Source organism: Stenella coeruleoalba (genome assembly GCF_951394435.1).
Source record: "Stenella coeruleoalba genome assembly, chromosome: 11".
Lineage (NCBI taxonomy): Eukaryota > Metazoa > Chordata > Mammalia > Artiodactyla > Delphinidae > Stenella > Stenella coeruleoalba.
The window spans coordinates 57,308,747-57,323,652 of record NC_137157.1 but is presented as its reverse complement, the minus strand read 5'-3'; the positions used below and the strand labels follow the sequence as shown (position 1 = coordinate 57,323,652).

The window sequence follows — 14,906 nt, the reverse complement described above, 5'->3', positions numbered from 1 at the left end:
ATGCGGTGCGAGGACCCAACAACATTCCAGACGCTACGGCCACGCCCCCGGGCCACTCCCCCCCTCACCGGGCTGCGGCCTCCCAGCCTCCTCGGCCACACCCCCTTCCCAACTACTTAAAAGGACACTCCAAAGCTCACGTTTCCCTACTTTGTGCTGGGGTGTTCCCGTCTGTGCAGTTCTACGTGGGTAAGGTAGAATGGTTCCGCCCTTCCGGTAACCGAGCAAGCCGCGAAGCCTAACTCACGTCGGGCCAGGATGAGAGAGAGGGTTCGGACAGTTGTTTTACCTTCTATTTGGCGCTCGAATTGTGGACCCACTGTTTCACATAAGAGTACAACCATCGAACCCTGAAAGGGATATGTGTGTGTGTAGGCGGACTCAGGACCTCAGAGAATGAGAGCTGTAACTGACCTCGGGATGGTCTGACCCCCCCCCCCCCCCCGCCCCACTTCAAATGAGACCTAAGGAGCCAAGCTTTGCTCAAAGCCACTCACTTATTCCCATTCAAGTCTTCCCCCGCTTTCTTCCCCTCCTCCCAATCCAGCCCTGCCCGCCTCGCTCCCCCTCCCTCACAATCCCAGCCTCAGTTTAGATGGATAGAGTTCTTCAAGGGTAGAGCTTCAGCTCTGTGGACTCTTGCTGCCCTCCCTCCTTGCTTTTAGGCCCCAGGCACCTTTCGCTCCTGGGCTCTCGTGAGCCTCCGGCTCAAGATACTAGGTGAGGGATACACATTTGTTCCCAAGAAGTGGGAGCTCCAGAAGGGCAGGTTTCAGCTAAGTATCAGGTCTTTTCCAGTGAGCTACAGCTGTCCACAGGTGACACGGGCTGCCTTGGGAGAAAGGGAGCTGTTCACGTCAAGGCTGGTGAGAGTATTGTCCAGTGAGATTGCACTGGGTGACTTCTGAGCTACTTCCAACCCCCGTAGTTTATGATTCAATGGAGCTCACCCTGCCAAGGAAGGAACTTTCAGGAAGGTCAGGATTTTTCTGGTCCCTGGGGGGGTGGGGGCAGCTGATGGCCTTCCTGCTGCAGTTCCCATTGCCCAACATGCACCAGGTCTCACTGGGGGTTGGAGGACAAGCAAGCGGGTCACATCTTAACTCACCAGGAACTATCAAACACCTGCTCCCCATAAGGACAGGTGAGGTTGTGATGTGTATGTGCCTGTGTGCCTTCACAGTGCTCACGTGTACCTGTTCCTTCTGTTCCTACACATACATACATAAAACCTTTTTATATAACACCATTTTAATGGAAATGCAGTTTTTCCAAAATGAAAGTAGCTGGTACAGATCTGAATGATGCTTATGTAACTTTAAACACTGAGTTTGGGTAGATCCTAATTCATTAACAGAAGGGGAAAGGGAGGAGTTCTCACATATTTACCTCCCATCTTTGTCAGAAGGTCGAAAGGTCATGAATAGAAAAGGATTTTTGAGGTAAATCTTTAATAGGTTGCTAGGGGGCCTTTTGGGGCCCTCCCCCCACCCTCTAGTGGGGTAGTTAAGCTGCTGCGGTGGGAGGAGGGGGGAGTGCAGGCAGGAGCTGAGGACTGAGGATTGAGGGGTACCTGCTCCCCCCCACCCCTCCCATCCCACTCTGTAGTGTTGGGCGGGACACTTCACCTCTCTACACTGTAATTTTCCTCCTCCATAGAGACAATCCCTCCCCCTTTTATAGTTTACAAAGTACTTTTCACATACATTTTCTGTCACATTTGATCTCTTATTGCTTCGAGATTGACAGAGCAGATATGCCCATTTTGTAGATGAGGAAACAGGGTTTGGAAAGGTTAACTGACTCACCTAAGGTCTCACAGCTTGTTAAGAAGAGGAGGCAGGACTAGAAGTTGTCTTTTTATTTATCTATTTATTTATTTTTGACCACGCCACGCAGCTTGCGGGATCCTAGTTTCCGGACCAGGGACTGAAACTGGGCCCACGGCAGTGAAAGCGCTGACTCCCACTGGACTGCCAGGGAACTCCCTAGAAGTTCTCTTTTGACTTTAAGACTTGAATCTTGACACTTCACCTAGTTCCTTTCCTATCTATAAGATGGAGGAGATACCAGAACCTAGTCACTGTCCTTTCTTTTTTTTTTTTGGTCACTGTCTTTTCTTGCTAAGAACTCTGACTGCATCACCTCCTCTGGGAAGCCCTCCCAGATACCCACTCTCAAGCCAGAGCTTTATAGCCTCCTACGTACTCTCTCAGAGCACTTAGCATCATTTCTTGCAGATAGTTTGCTTACAGACTTCCCCACCAGAAGATGGATTAAGACTGTATTATTCATTTTGGATCTAGCATAGTGCCTGACACAGAGCAGGCAGACTTTCTTTATGTATTTGTGAGTCTATGTCTTAACCAGTGCTCTGAACCAGGGGTTCAGTAAGACACACAGCAAGAAATACATTTTTTGTTGTGAGATAACTGAAACAAAAGTTTCATGGGACAATACTTATCCTTGCTATGTGCATGCACTCTGATACTTTCTATTTATTGTATTCTGTTTTTTTAAGATGCTGGTCATGACTCTCTAAATGGATCTCATGACCCACCACCAGGTTGTGACCCATAGTTGGAACCACACTGCTTTCATCTCTGTGTGCTGTGGACGCCTTCCGTGTGTACGGCTCTAGCTGTCCCTGAAAGATACAGAGGAGGTGGCCCTCAAGCACCTCTTGCTCTGAGGTCAAAGAAAGGTTCATTTTTAAGAAAACACACAGAACCCTTCTAAGACCAGAGGCACTGGGGTGCTAATAGAACCAAGGGCAGAGGAGTGAGACGACGGAAGGTCCCTGTGAAGCCTGGTGAGCACCTCTGTGCCCCCAGAAACTACAAAAGCAATGGCAGCTTTACTGGAGCCTGGAACACAGACAGGCAGGGCTTGCACTCTTGATGCCATGGGCTTCTCACTGCTCTGTCCCCAGATTACAGGTCTTTAGCCCAGAAAGCTGTCTGGGGTCATGATGGGCATCTTTCCTACAGTTAAGGGGGTTGGGGAAGTGGGAGGCCTAACTTCTGCCTCAAACAGCCTCAAAAATACCCTCCTCCCTCCAGGCCCTGGGCCAGTTGCTGGTTGTGTGACTTTGGGTGGGCCCCGTTTAATTAGGTTCAAGGGTGACAGCTGAGGCCAGGGCTCTCAGGGCCTAACACCTCTCCCAAGAGAAAGCTTACAAACTATCTCTGGTCACCTACCTGTTTCTTCCCCGTATCTTACCTTTACCTCTACCGGAAGGCTGTTGAGAGGCAATCTGGAAGCAACAGCCCCTTCCTGCCCCTACCGCCACCTGAGTGCAGGCAGTGGGGTAGTGAGGGTGTGGCTCAAAGGAGTGCCATTCCTGTCTCCCATGGCTCCTCCGGTTGGACTGGCTGTTCCTGAGCCAAGGTTTGGGAAAGGGAAATAGCTGAAGGAGCTTCCTCCATGGGAGGTGCACGCTCACTCCAGAACCCTGCCCCTTTCCCCACAGAAAATAAACACAGGGTTGGGCAGAGACAGACCTTTCCTGACCCTCTGATGTCATTGAAATGTTCCATTAAAATGTTTTAAGAAAATTTTTATTACAAACAGAACACATCCATGTTCTTGCTTTCTCTGATTGTTCCTGGCAGAGTCTCAGTTCCGTTTTGTATTGTAACTGGGAAGGTGGGGTCTCAGCACCCGGGTTCCGGACCCCTGTGCCCTCCTGTCACAAGGCTTTTGCCTGGCTGTTTCAGGCAAGGTCCTGGGGGTGAGGTGGGGTGGGATGCAAAGACAGATCTGGTGACAGTGACTGAACAGTTGCGGGGGGTGCCAGATGTGGAGGCTGGGGAGGGAGGGAGGAGCCAGTGGTGGTGAGTATAGCTTCTACGTAGAGTAGCCCGGGGAACCTCACTGGGGCTTCAGATTTGGGATGATGCATTCTGCAAGGTGCAGGCATGTTCATCATCCCAACCCTACCACTTAGTTATTGAGCCTCTTGATTTAGTTTCCTCATCTTAAAATGGGGATAATGTTAGTACCTACTTCATAGAGCACTGTGACGATTAAATGAGATAATATGCAAAGCGATGAGCGCCTGAAACACCGGAGGTGCTCAATAGATATCACTCTCATCCTCATCAAGCTTGCCTTCTGCATCCATCATCTGCCCAGTTCCCCACGCCAGAAACCTGAGGTCACCCAAGACTCCTCCTCCCCACTCATACCCACCCCCACAATCCATCCTGAGGCCAAGTGGCTCTTCCCCTCGCAAGTATTTGTCAGGCCTTTTCATTCTCCCCATTCCCACTACCTCTCTCTCAGGGGACGCTGGCATCAAGCTCTCTCCTCCTCTAGGGCCCAAATCCAAATCCATCCCCAGCTCTCCTAGAAGATGATGCAAATCTGATCCTGGCTATATGGAATGATTCAGCAGTTCCCCACGACTTTCAGAACAAGCACAGATGCCTGGCTCTGGCTCCTGGTGGCTTACCCCACCCATCTCGCACACCTTCCCCACACTCACCCGTGATTCTGTCCGGAGGAAAGAGGCACCTGTGATTCTTTGGCACCGTGTGCTTCCACGCTTTTGCAAAGGCCGGTCTTTCTGCCTGCGTGCCCTTCCCCCTCCGGTGTGTGATGACGCCTCAACCTTTCACATACAATTCAAGTGCCACCTCTTCCTCAAATCCTCCCAGGTCCCCAGCGGGACTTAGATGCTTCTCTGTGCTCCTGTATTTTCATTCTGGTTTACTTGACGGTTGCCCCCACTCCAGAGTAAGCTCCTTTGAGGGCAGGCACTGTCTTTTTTCCTCCACTCCCCTCATGCCCTCAGAGAGTGGCAAACAGTAGGCTCTGTTGGAAGCCAGTCCCGCTGGGCACTTTCCTCCCCGGGCACTGCCGGTCTCCCGGGCCAGTGAGCCAGGGAAGCTCGGAGGCAGAACGCCAGCCTCCTAGACACTTTCTCCACCACCCAGGACAGGGAGTCCCAGACCCGGAGCGGAGCCTCGGAGCCTGACGGCCACCACAGGCACAAGAGTCTGGAACTCGGAAGTCTGGTCACATCTAACCCGGGCTTTGCAAACGAGGCCGGAGCCGACTGAGGCTTGGTGAAACCGACAGACACACCTCGCCCAGCACTCAGAAAGGGCGCGTGCCGTGGACGAACCCGCAGCAGGGTAGACCCTCGACCCTCCCACCCCACAGGCAGTATGTGAGCGTGTAAGATAAGGACAAATGAAACTATTTGGGACAGGAGCCGCCGGGCCTGGCCGGGATTTCGGCCTCCCTAGATCCCGGTTCCTCGGGAGCACTGCCTCCCCTCCCCCCACCTAGTCCTGGGAGGCCACGTGACCTGCGCCCCCAGGAGCCACTAATCGCCTGGCTCCGTCCCTTCTCCTAAATAGGGAAGCGACAAGAGTAGATCGAGTTTCTCGGCCCGTATTTACAGGTTTCCTGGACGAAGCCAAACCACCTCCTTCCCTCGCTCCCCCAGCGCGCGCACTGGGGAAAGGAGAGAAGGGCCCCCTCCCCGCGCCCCACCCCCACCCCTCCAGTCCTCCGAGCCGCGGGTGCGGCCACTTCTTTCTCCCTCCCTCTTCCCTCCCTCCCTCCCTCCGCAGCCGCTCCGCCGGCCCCTCTGGGGGCAAAGCAGAGGTTGCCGCATTCCAAACCCCGGACGGCCCTTTGAGGTCACGTGGCGCGATGGGGGTGGGGCGGCAGGACGCCCCTGACCTAGGCTGGCGACCTAGAGGCTTTGCAGTGAAGCGGATCCTGGTGCCTTCTCCCCAGGCCTCTTGGAGGCCAGCTTCGTTTGGGGAGTGATGCAAGGCGGATTTTTACCCTCCAGCGGCTACTGTGTGCCTGGCCGGTGCTGAGTACTCACGCTTCTTACCTCCAGGCCTCCCTGCACCCAGGCAGGGGGCTCACGCCTTTCCCACTGGAAACACTGGCCGGGAGTCACCAAGGCAAAATGGATAGGGAGGTGAGAGACTGGCTTAGTTAATGCCAAGGGTCTTTGTTAGGCCCAAGTCCAGAGCTAACCGTGTCCCCTCTGCGTAGCCTGGGACCCAGCCTGACCTCTGAGAGCTGTACTTAGGGCCCCGGGGACAAGAAAACTTAAGAGGGGTGTGCTTTCCTTCCGGGCTGTGCAGACAGTCTCTGAAGTGCTCCGTCAATTTTAGTGTGAACTCAGTTGGAAATCCCTTTCCTGGAGCTGAACCTGGTCCCGTGAAGGGGCCTTGGCTGCCTTATGAGGTCAAGGCAGGAGTGGGTAGACGGGAAGTTGAGGCACTGGCCACAGCCAACTTGCCTGAGAAGTTTGACCTTGTAGGGGAGGGAGAGTATGGAGGGTAGAATGGAGATGCCAGGAGGGAGGCATATTTTGGATGGAGGGGGAGGTCTGCGTCTGAATATTTATTACTCTTTCAAATCTTTATTGAGCCCTTACTAAATGTGAATCACGTGTTTAGCCATTGGCATGATCATCGGCTATTTTACCAGTCACAGGTCCTGACCTGGAGCTAGAGTCATTAAGAATGAATTCCTGCCCTCATCGAGCTTACAGTCTAGTGGGAAAGCTAAACAAGTGAGGGACATTTACAGAGCAGTGTGCTAAGAGCGACAGTGGGGGCGCAGAGTTGTAGGAAAACACAGAGGAAGAGCATTTAGCCCAGACTAGGTTGGGAAGAAGGATGGCTATGGGGTAAGTGTTATCTCTGCCGAGGGCTGAAGTTTAAACTATCCTATATAGGTTGGGGTGAGAGTGGAATAGGAAAGAGTAACCTTCCAGGTAGAGGGCATGCGCCGGTGCATGCGAAGTCCCAGAAGCTCGTTCTGGACCGTGGAGTACAGCCACCCTGTGAATGGCTGACAGAGCAGGAGGAGATGGAGAGAGTGCATTTGGGAGAAGAGGGCTGAGCTGATGAGTAATGCCCATCTGGGAGGGGATGAGGTTGGGGAGACCCTTGCTCCTCTGAGTCTACAGAGTTCCTCAGGCATTCTGTAGTGGAGGATGTGACACCTCCTTTTATAGTTGCTTTATAAAATTAATTTTTTTTTATCGAGCTAATACAAACACATTGCTTACAAACCAAGTCATTCTAAAGGGCTTGGAATAAACACAGAAGTCCCACTGGCGTTTCTCCCAATTTTAATCCTACTCCCCAGGGGCAACCGCTTTCAACTCGTTTAGCTGTGTCTTCTGGTATTTCCTTCCTTATTTCTAAATAATATATATACTGCCATTCTGGGTTCATTTATCTAATTTGTTGACTCCCTGTCTTGGTAGATGAGGCTTTTGATTCTCTTCCTTGCCTCTTTCCCTCTTCCCACTCCCATTATGTTTATATCACAATTTAGGGTTAAATCCATGTTCAGTGATCTCATTATTGACTTTGAAAATATTGTTTACTTTTGAGGCAAGTATGCTGGTTCCATTTCCTTTTCTAATATAACTTTTTGTTGTGTGCTCTGTTTACATTTCCTTTCTTGTACTACTTTTTTGTTTTTCCTGGAGTTAATTGCCTCATTTTTTATTTGCTTGGTTTTCTTTGAATCTCTGACTCCATCTTCCCACACCCTTCAACAGCTCTGTAAAACATCTTCTCAGTACAGTTTTGCATATGGCCAAACCTGTCATATAATCTTATTGGTTCTGTTTTGTTTCTCCTTGGAGACATTTGTCCTGTGGTGCTCCATCCTTCTGCTTTTCTCTGGATGCGTTGCTCTTGAGGCTTGTAGCACACCTGTCACCCTGGGACTTCTCATGGCCAGTAATTAAGAATTCACTTTGCCCTTTTCCTCTTTCAGGGACCCAGTGTCTTCCTCTTCCTCAGTTTACTTCGTTGTTTGGATGAAGCACATCCTCCAGTAGCTTCCTGAGAAAGAATGCCTGGGAGGTAACAGTTTAGAGACTTTTGCCTACCTAAAATGGTTTTATCCCACCCTCACTCTTTCTTTTCCTTTCCTTTCCCTTCCTTCCTTCTTTTCTTTCTTTCTTTTTTAATATTTATTTATTTGGCTGCGCCGGGTCTTAGATGCAGCATGCAGGATCTTTGTTGCATCATGTGGGATCTTTAGTTGGGGCATGTGGGATCTTTAGTTGCAGCGTGCAGGATCTAGTTCCCTAACCAGGGATTGAACTTAGACCCCCTGCTTTGGGAGTGCGCAGTCTCAACCGCTGGACCATCAGGGAAGTCCCTCCCTCAGCTTTTTTTTTTTTTTTTTTTTTTTTGGTGGTAAGCGGGCCTCACTGTTGTGGCCTCTCCCGTTGCGGAGCACAAGCTCCGGACGCGCAGGCTCAGTGGCCATGGCTCACGGGCCCAGCCGCTCCGTGGCATGTGGGATCTTCCCGGACTGGGGCACGAACCCGTGTCCCCTGCGTCGGTAGGCGGACTCTCAACCACTGCGCCACCAGGGAAGCCCCCTCCCTCAGCTTTTGATCCCACTCCTTCTTCTCCCCCTGACCCCCCGCAAAGTCCAGAATCTCTCTGTTTCAATACTGTATCTCCAGAATCGATCTTCCTGTCTCCTGCATGAGTGGGGAAGGGGACACAATAAATCACTTCATTGCGCTGGGTACCACTGAGTTTCCTGACGATCAAATTGCACTTTAAGTAGGTCTTTGAACAAGCCCCCAGCTTTTAGACCCCTGCCTTCTAGTTTACTCACTCCTTCCAATTCCTAGCCTCTCTGAGGGGAGTGTCCACTTGCTTCTCGTGGGTGTTCTGGGCCTGCCTTTCTTGCCACTCTCCCATACACTTTCTGTTTTCATACGATGTAGTTCAGGATTCTTTTTTTTTTAAAAAATTATTTATTTATGGCTGCATTGGGTCTTCGTTGCTGCGCGCGGTCTTTCTCTAGTTGCGGCGAGCAACTATTCTTCATTGTGGTGAGCAGGCTTCTCGTTGCGGTGGCTTCTCTTGTTGCGGAGCACGGGCTGTAGGCGCACAGGCTTCAGTAGCTGTGGCACGTGGCCTCAGCAGTTGTGGCTCACGGGCTCTAAAGCGCAGGCTCAGTAGTTGTGGCTCACTGGCCTAGTCGCTCCGCGGTATGTGGGATCTTCCCAAACCGGGGCTTGAACCTGTGTCCCCTGCATTGGCAGGCGGATTCTTAACCACTGCACCACCAGGGAAGCCTGGTTCAGGATTCTTAATGTCTCTTAGTTTAGTTGAAGGTGAAGTTTGGGTTTCTGTTTCTGATTCTCCTTGTTTTGAGGGTGATGTTTTGAGAGAAAAAGGGGACAGCAAGGGCTCTACTCCACCATCTTGTGACCACAAGTCTGAGATGTCTCCCTGAGGTGGACGGTAGAGCCAGTCTGTGCCTGACATCCCTGCTGACAGAGAGGGAGGGGCTTATCTGTAGGAGGAGGTGAGCAGGGGAGAAGAGGAGCTTCAGAGCTTAGAAGAGCTGCTGTGGGGACCTGATTGGGAGGCCCCCAGAGATAACAAGGATTACTGGGCCCCAGTGAGGCCTGGGTGAGGTGAGACTGAGAATCAGCAGAGAAGGCAGCAAGGAACAGGGATGGAGGTAGTGAGAGGCAGGGAGTAACCCCTAGCTGGGAGGGAGAGAGTGAGGGGCTGGGGGCCGTTCTAGAATGGGGGGGGTAGGGGGGAGGGGAGAGGCAACAAAGTGACTGGCTTTGAGGCAGGCCATTCGCCAGGAGGCAGAAGAGGATGAGATAGTCTTGATAACCACTAATCAGATGTTGATTATGTGCCAGGGGCTGAACCAAGTTCTTCAAAGCAGGCTCAGAGGAGTGGGCAGCCGAGAGGAGGAGGGGAAAGAAAGGAGTTTAAGGTCAGAGAGGGCAGGTCTGAGGCTCAGGTTTGAAGGTGAGGCAGGTCGGAGTGACAGTGGAGTCTTGGGTCCAGAGGTGGGAGAGCCCCTCAGGGCAGAACCACCAAGCGGGCACGTCCCTGAGGAGGGTGAGATGTGAGGTGGGGGGAAAGGGCTGTGTGATTGCTCAAGTCTTCTGCAGGAAACGCGGTGGGTGGGAAAGGCCAGTCATTTCAGTCATCTACATGGATGGCCTCTTGGACACTGAGGAAGGATAGAGTTTTTAAAAGGGAGGGTGGTCACTTCAGTCCACTTCAATATTTACTGAACTTCCATGTGACCCACCTTCCCCAGGTTACATAGCCTGGGGGTACAATCAGAGTAAAGTCACTTGAAGTATACAGCCTCTGGCTCTCAGCCCTAATCATGCAGCTCTCAAAACCCCACAGGCTGTTTCCGGGGTCTTAGAGCTCTTTCCCGCCTGCTCCTTGTGTGGCCGTTCTATTCCACCTCTCGGCTGTGTGCTGACATCACTCCTCCTGGCCATGAATGCCACTTCTGTCGCTCCTCACTGTGCAGCCCCAGAGCTGCACCAGCCAGGATTCTGTGGTTACAGGCCACAGAAACCAACTCTGGCTAACTTAAGCAGAAAAGCAGTTGATTGGAAGGTTATTGGGCAGCTCACAGATTCAATAGCCACTCCCTACCTTTTTTTCTGGGCTGGTAAGCCTTGATTTTGTTCTGGAATTAACCTGCCCTGTACTCAGGGAAGGGGACCCCCCTCAGCCACAGGAGTTGAATGTTGATCAATCTAAGCAGCCAATCAGGGTGCTTCTGCCTCCCTGCCAGTGATTGGTTTAGGCCTAGGCATGTGATACAACCCTGGTCAATGAGACATGAGGTGGGAAGCCCACTAGGCCAGGGGTCTCCACAGAATCACAGAGAAGCTGAGTGGAACCTTGACCTTATTGAAGGTGGAATCAACCCTGTGTGCCTCTGAAAAATGATATACTTTTTTTTTTTTTTGCGGTACACGGGCCTCTCACTGTTGTGGCCTCTCCTGCTGCGGAGCACAGGCTCCGGACGCGCAGGCTCAGCGGCCATGGCTCACGGGCCCAGCTGCTCCGCGGCATGTGGGATCCTCCCAGACCAAGGCACGAACCCGCATCCCCTGCATCGGCAGGCGGACTCTCAACCACTGCGCCACCAGGGAAGCCCGAAAAATGATATACTTGTTCATTGTTTAAGCCACCTTTAGTTGGTCTTCTGTTGCTTTCCACCAAAAGGTCCTAACCGACACATAAGACACTGCCAAGTATCTTTCCCTGGTAGCCTGGGGTGAAGGAGGGAAAAATAAGCTGATGGCTAAGGAGTAGGATTGATAAGTTTTCAAAATAAAGGAGACTGATGCATCTTTTGAAGATACAAGAATTACCTCATAAATAAGAATTGACTAAAAATGCTAGAGAGAAGGGGAATAACTCTGAGAGGGGACCACCAGTTATTCAGTAGACACTTACTATATACCAGGCATTGTGAAAGGGGCTAAGGTGTGGTGATGAGCAGAAGACAAGATCCCTGCTCTTACGGAACTTTCAGTCTGAGTGGAGCAGAGAGACAATAAGCATGTAAATAACACAATAAACAGGATAAGGTAATGGAAGGTAATCTTAGGGGGGTAGTTAATTTTGATAGATGGAGGTCCAGAAAGTCTGCTCTGAAGAGGAGACCCAAAGGGTGGGAATGAGCCAGCTACGTGAAGAACCATATGGAGATTCCAGAAAATGTCTCAGGGAGCAGCAGTTGGCTCTGTCCTGGCTGGGAATTCCAGAAAGGGAAAGACATGGCGGCAAAACTTGCCTTAGAGGCTCACTCGGGCCAGGAGTGACAGAATAGCTGAAGACCTGTATTTTCCCGGCTCTGCCTTGGACATTAGCTCCCCTGTGACAGGACAGGCTGGGAACTGAGGTGTCGTTGACTTTCTAGAGGCTGAAAAAGTTTGAATGCAGTATTTTGAGAGAGAGCCTGTGGGTTGAAAGAAAGATACCTGGGGCCAGCAGGTGACCCTGGTGCTACCACGTGTCTCCTCTTGTCTCTCCAGTCTAGAGTCCCAACCTGTTCCTCTGTTTTAACATGTCTTAGTTCAGACTGCTATAACATGATACCATAGACTAGGAGGCTTTATAAACAAGAGAAATTTATTTTTCACATTCCCATTTCCAGATCAAGGTGCAGGAAGGGTCAGCGTCGGGTGAGGGCCCGCTTCCTGGTTTCTAGATGGCTGGCTTCTAGTTGTGTGCTCAGGTGGCAGAAGGGGCAAGAGAGCTCTATGAGGCAAGAGAGCTCTATGAGATCTCTTTTAAGAGGGCACTAATTGCATTCATGAGGGCTTATGATCTAATCACCACCCAAAGGCCCCACCTCCTAATACCATCACATTGGGAGTTAAGATCTCAGCATATGAATTTGGGCGGGGCCGGGGGGGAGGGAGTGGGGGTGGTGATGGATGGACGGGGACACACACACACACACACACACACACACACACACACACACACGCCCCTTTAGTCCATAACAAACAGCTCAACCAAACCAATAAGCACTTCCAGAGTGTTTACTTTTTGTGTAGCTTCTCCTGGGAGTTTCTGTGGGGTGGATACCACGACAGAAAGATAAAACCTAACCTCAAGGAGCTTGCTGGTAAAGGATTCAAGAACTCTGCCTCTGAAACAACTAGAAAACAATTTCTCAGCAGAAAATCAAGGATACCTCATAGGGTTATATACCACGGTGACCATCACAGTCCCCTCACTGTCTACTGCGGTGGTGACACCCTCCCAGCCTAGCACCAATGGTCCCGTCTCCTCATCTACTGTTCCCTTCTTCCCCCAGGGTTAAGGGTGACCTATTTCTTACTGAGCTCCCCCCACCCCATCCCTTTAAGGTGATTCATCAAGTTGGAGCCTGATGTATGATTTCTGTTCATCCTGTGCTGCCTTCCTCCAGTCTCCTGGGGATGTGAAGGAGGAGATGGGAGGGACCAGTTAGCTGGATTGAGATCCCTTTGCCCAGAGGTGACAGTGCCACAGTGGGGCTCTTCAAGGGCCTATCCAGCAAGAGGTCCTAGTTTGGGGGATCCTGAAGCTGAACAAATAAGAAAAACATTGAACACGTTCCTTGTTGATCTGTTGGAGAGGCAGACCACTAACAATTTTCTTGTGCTATCTCATTAAATCTACACAACAACCCCTCAAGGGCGGCGGAGGGGGGCGGGGGGCGGTTTATTCCATTTTACAGTGGAAGAAACTAAGGCACAGAGAAGCAAAGTCACTGTCCTAGTCAAACAACGAGTGGGTCGTGCAGCCAAGATTTGAACCCAAGCCGTGTGACTGCAGGTGTCCATCCCCGTTTGACACCACAGTCCACACTGCCAAACTGGCTCATTCTAGGAATTTCCCTTCTCCTTGCCACAATATTAAGAACTGAGCTAGAGGCCATTCTGAGCAAGGACCAGTTCCCCTCCTCCCTGTGTGAGGAGAAGGAGCTGGGATCCAAGAGAGGAATTCCGGAAGAGACACTGCCATTTGGGTTATTCTTCCTTAATGTTCCCCAGGCGGGGAACGCTAGCTTTTGATTTGCCAGGTGTCTCTCTGTTCTTCTAATTAACGCCAGGGTCAGCTTGTAGCTGGATCCCTGCCTGTAGCTGGAATCCGTGCCCCTGTGGCTCAGGGGCCAGTCCCCTGTGAGAGCAGGAGAGGACAAAGCAAGCCCTCACTCGGGGTGGTGCTTCCTGTGATGATGTTCCCTTCGCCTCATCTATAAAAAGCTCCAATCTGATCTACCCCATTTCTGGTGGAGGCCAGGGTGGCAGAGTGTGCGGGAGGAGGAAGAATCAGGCTGAAACAGCTCCTCTTTGCCTCCCTGGATTCTCTTCCAAAATGCTGGCAGCACTGCCAGTTGGAAAATATTTTTTTCCCTCCCTTTGTCTTCTTTCTTATTTAAAAAAAAAAAAAAAAGCCATCTGGTGTCAAATTCACTCCTGGCACATCATAAAGGGTAGCACTAAAAATGTCCCTGAAAAACTAAAAGCAAAACCACAGCAGTACACATGGGATTTAATCTCAGCATCCTAGAATTTCAGAGTTGCTAGGGGCCTCAGAGATCAAACCGTTTGTTGCACCGAGAAGGAAACTGAGGCCAGGAGGGATTAGATCACACTTTCAAAACTGTTTATTGAGCGCCTGCTCTGTTCATGGCACTCTGCAGGCGGGGGGGACTAATCGAGATCATAAAAGACAAAAACCTCTGCCTTCCTAGAGTTCTCAGTGGGAGGTTCTTGCCTCTGTCCTCGGGCCTGCCTCTGCCACCGCCCTTCCCAAACGGCCCGGCCATCCTACTCCCGCGCTGCACCACCGGGCCGCGTGGTTGTCACCTCCAGGCCGTGGGCCGGCTGGAGCCTGGGGCGGCCCAGCTTTGCGCGCCGCACCCGGGGTTTTCATGGGGCCAAGTTTGCAGCGCGCCGCCCCAGCGCGGTCCCCCTTCGGCCGTCGCTGGGATCTCCCTCCGCTTCCGCCCGCCGCCGCTGCGGCTACGCATTCCTCAGGGTTGAGCAACAACTTTCCCTCCGAAGGCGGCTGGGCCGGGGCCAGGCGCCCCGGGCCGCTTGCGCTGGGCCCTTCGCAGGGCACGGCGCGGGTCGCCAGTGTGGGCCTCCTAAGGGGTGCGGTCCGCTCTCCGGTACCTGTCGCGGCGCTCTCGGCGCGGATCCCCGTCCAGGGCGCGGCGCCACAGCCGCCGGCCCTTCCCCTGGGAGCCGAGGCGGGCGCAGGCCGGGGACGCTCCGCGCTTCCTGCCCGCTGCAACAGGACTGCCTAAGGACCAAGCGGCTGCGTGGGCCTGACCCTGGCTGAGCGCGCAATGTTTGCCTCGATTTTTTACTCCAGTTGCGAAGGTTCTTTGACGACGGAAGGAGGAGGGTTTGTAGTAACTACAGAAGAGAGGTCCTAACCCACTTCTTAGTCTGAATCTAAATATTTACAACAATCGTATTAATGCAAGCACTTTTATCCTTTGAATACACATTATGCCCACTGAACTTCAGCATATCTCTGGGAGGAAGTTGGTTTCTTACTGCTTTACTCATGTTACAAATGAGAAAGGCCAGG

General features: G+C 51.9%; 1 protein-coding gene across 3 annotated transcripts in view; it reads left to right on the top strand.

Moving 5' to 3' along the window:
• Nucleotides 1-5,844: 5,844 nt before the first annotated feature.
• The window catches only part of ATP23 (ATP23 metallopeptidase and ATP synthase assembly factor homolog), a 96,628-nt gene continuing 87,566 nt past the window's right edge, over nucleotides 5,845-14,906 (top strand). Inside the window, exon 1 of one of the 3 annotated variants that reach the window (XM_079936703.1) lies at nucleotides 5,845-5,947. Coding sequence is in view for 1 of the 3 variants with exons in the window: in XM_079936699.1 (XP_079792825.1) it covers nucleotides 7,852-7,862 (11 nt within the window). In the remaining 2 variants the exon portion in view is untranslated. Of the gene's footprint in view, nucleotides 5,948-7,792; nucleotides 7,863-14,906 lie in introns of those variants that run through there. The other 2 variants (XM_079936699.1, XM_079936704.1) reach the window with 2 other exon arrangements.